Below are 3,298 nucleotides of genomic sequence, written 5' to 3' on the forward strand. Positions count from 1 at the left end.
TTGGAGAGTATGCAGGAATTCTTTATTTTGCACTCAAAACAAAGTCTGTAAATAATGCTTTGTACATATTGTTTAATTTCATCCTACTGTTTTCATTACATGGAAGCAGAAACAACACAAAACACAAATGTCCACATACCAGTGTAAAAGGTATAGAACTAGACCCACAGAAAGGGTATTATTATGTAATAATGTCGGACAAGTATTTGGCCTTAAACTGATAGCTAGTAAGCAAAATTTAGATAGTGACAGCGTATCTCTAACAAAGCTTCAAAAGTGATAGTTTTTATCTTATGTCAACCGTTTGGCTTTCTTGTACAATGAATCCACTACCTTTCCCATACTCTGAACAGTATCTAGAGCTGCCTCGTAAGTTTTATCAACAGGAGGTTCATCGAAGACAATCAGCACACCTTCTCCCTGGTCCAGGATACCTGGCGAGAGAAAAATGACTTTAAGATAAAGAGAAACATAAACAGTGACATGAAGCTTAAGTAAGTTTGTAACATATCATACCAAGAAACACCACCTTTTCCAATGATTGACTGTTCTGTAGGACACCAGGAAAGAGTTATTTTCCCTTCAAAAGAGCAAGAACTCTAGTGACCAGTACAGAAAATTCTGGTCTAGGTCCAGAGGATCAGGTCCTGGACCTGAACCTGATTCAGTATGTGAAAACTTGTGAATCGACGATACTCAAAACAATGGTCAGTTTCACTACAAAGAAATATGTTTGTGGAGTATTCGACTCCCAGTGGCGTTTTAAATCCTACAAGGCTAACTACCTCTGCAAGATTGACTGTACAACTTGGTGAGATAAGCATGAGGTAACTTACCATGAAACTTCTTGTCCAGAATCATCTGAGATAACTTCTTCTCCACGACATGAAGTGGCAGTTTGATGATGTTTGCTACATGTTCAATCTGAAAATCATCAGGCATCAGGTTACTGTCACTGAGTACTGTATAGAAATATGGCACCATGTATACATGTACAAGGATTTCAAAATCATAATTTACTTTTATTGATATTTTATGGCTTAGGGCTTTAACAGAGGGAACATCTTCAGAGTATTAAGTCACAAAAGAATGTTTTGGTAGTGATTGTTTGGACGTTTGTATGTATGTTTATGGAATCATAATACTTAGGTCCTGAGTTTGATCCTCGCCATGCCCCTGCCCCCATGACGGTGGAATGACGCCCACCGAGCCTCAAGGCTAATCTGTCTTAAGGTGCCAAAAACACCTACAGACACTTGGTGCACCAGTGTGTCAACATCTGCACATTTGCCACTAAGACCCGTAAAAAAAAAAAAACTAAGACCCCGTAAATTATGGATGTAAAGTACATTGTATAACTCGAGAGGGCAGGGATGGATAGTTTTGAGATCTGAACATGATTAGATTTTGGATGAAAGTGAACATTGTTGAATATGAATTGAATAATATAATTGAATACCTGTACTCTGGAGAAGGGTTCGATGATGCGGCACAGGTTCTGCTCCAGAAGGTTGTTGTAGAGGTCGTCCAGGTGGGACTGGATGATGGGGTCGTCTTTCAGCTCTTCGGAATAGTCCACCAGGGTCTACAACATAGGGAACAACAGAAAAAAGTATGGTATCCTCAAATGTTTTAGGTAAGAAAATAGTTTTACATGTACTGCATATTGGGGCGGGGTAAAACACAATTGACAAATTTGAACCACATAAACTGTTTCATCATGGGGGAATTTTTCTTACAAACTATGTCATCATGTTTAAATGACATTCTTCTGACCTTTCCTAATCTCCAAGTAGATCCTACAATGGCATAAGATAGTACCAAACTGGCCAAGGAGTGTAATGGCAAAGGTGTCCATTTGCCCCGGTAGCGAAACACACTCCTAAGCCGGCTTCACTCCTTTGCAAGCTTTTGATACCCTCTTATGCTACTGTAGGATCTGCTTGGAGATCAGACCTTTCCCACCCATCCACGTAATGTGTTCAAACCAGTGGTTCTCGCAGATTTTCATAATACTCCTCTAAGTTGTTTTGTTACTGGTATTGAATCCAACTGGACAGAAAACTGCATTTGACAAGCTGCAAATGCTAAAACAGCTACAACTTTTAGTACAAGTAGTTCATCCATAATATAGTATCACAATTGAACACCCGCTTCTTCTGTTTAAGGGAATGTCGTTGGAATGCGTTCTATCATTTAGGGAGTGCACAATGACGTAGTTTGCAAGCAAAATCCCCCTATAATGAAAGCAGTTTGTGTGGTTCAAATTCATGTAATGGAAGTGAGTGTTCAGGATAGCACCTTGAAACAATATACATTGTACACAAAGTGAAACTATTCATGCATGATCTGCAATTTTTAGATAGAAAAAATGAAATAAGAAATTAAACCAAAGGCACTTTCTGTCAAATTGTAGCATGGAAATGCTGGTGTACCAAGCATGCATGTACGCACGCAAACACACACACACACTCAATACACAAGACAATACCATTATTTATGGCAACACCCTCAAGGCAGTAAGCTCAAGGTTTGTTGTTTTGTACAAAAATGGCCAAATTTTCTATCTCATGTCTTTCCAATATGTATAATTCTCCTCTAATAATATAAACACTAGCAATTCGTTTCTAGTTGGTTGTGAACAGTTTCAACTGTAGCTCACCTTCTTGAATTCGGATATGGACCTATTGTGGTAAGCTGTAGCTAGAGTCTTCATACACTGGATGTTGGGTCCAGCATACCTCAGGGCCAACTTCCCACTGATGATGGACTGAACATCGTCTGGGCTGGAACAAACATGGAGGGGCAAATAAAGGTTAGTGTTACATCACAGACAAATATGTGTGTGGCTTTTTGTTCGTATTTTTGCTTGTATTGCATACACCGTAAACCACCTCTGATGTAACACACCAGGTTTGTACTGAACATTATGTCATACCTGTGATGCGAAAACGTTCGATACGGGTATTCCGGGCCGTGTGATAACTTCCGTATCACACAGGCTTTGTTCGAGTAAATCAAACAATTTCGAGCGGGCCGAGCGCGGCACCTGATTCGGACATTGGAACATTGCTGTTGTAACACTTTTTGTCCGAGGGCACCAAATTTGTTCAACTTCTGGCGCATTTCACATCAAAACATGGGTTTTCTCAGGTGGGTATGACATAATTAAAATACAACACGGTGTATTCCGCATCACCCTCAGTCCCAGCTCTCCCGCGGGTCGGATCACCCTCCCGGCCCATAAGTGTGGTGGGTTCTTTTACTTGTTTGAAGTGTCGCTTCCTGAATATCTCAA

The 3,298-nt window shown here is 40.1% G+C and overlaps 1 protein-coding gene across 1 annotated transcript in view; it reads right to left on the reverse strand.

Moving 5' to 3' along the window:
• Nucleotides 1-3,298, reverse strand: part of LOC118423946 (26S proteasome non-ATPase regulatory subunit 11-like) — a 12,810-nt gene continuing 9,512 nt past the window's right edge. Inside the window, exons 8-11 of the mRNA XM_035832272.1 lie at nucleotides 2,663-2,786; nucleotides 1,460-1,585; nucleotides 837-924; nucleotides 1-434 (exon numbers count right to left, since the gene is read on the reverse strand). Coding sequence (XP_035688165.1) covers nucleotides 292-434; nucleotides 837-924; nucleotides 1,460-1,585; nucleotides 2,663-2,786 — 481 coding nt within the window. The 3' untranslated portion in view covers nucleotides 1-291. The remainder of the gene's footprint in view (nucleotides 435-836; nucleotides 925-1,459; nucleotides 1,586-2,662; nucleotides 2,787-3,298) is intronic.

Source organism: Branchiostoma floridae, chromosome 10 (genome assembly GCF_000003815.2).
Source record: "Branchiostoma floridae strain S238N-H82 chromosome 10, Bfl_VNyyK, whole genome shotgun sequence".
NCBI classification, from domain to species: domain Eukaryota; kingdom Metazoa; phylum Chordata; class Leptocardii; order Amphioxiformes; family Branchiostomatidae; genus Branchiostoma; species Branchiostoma floridae.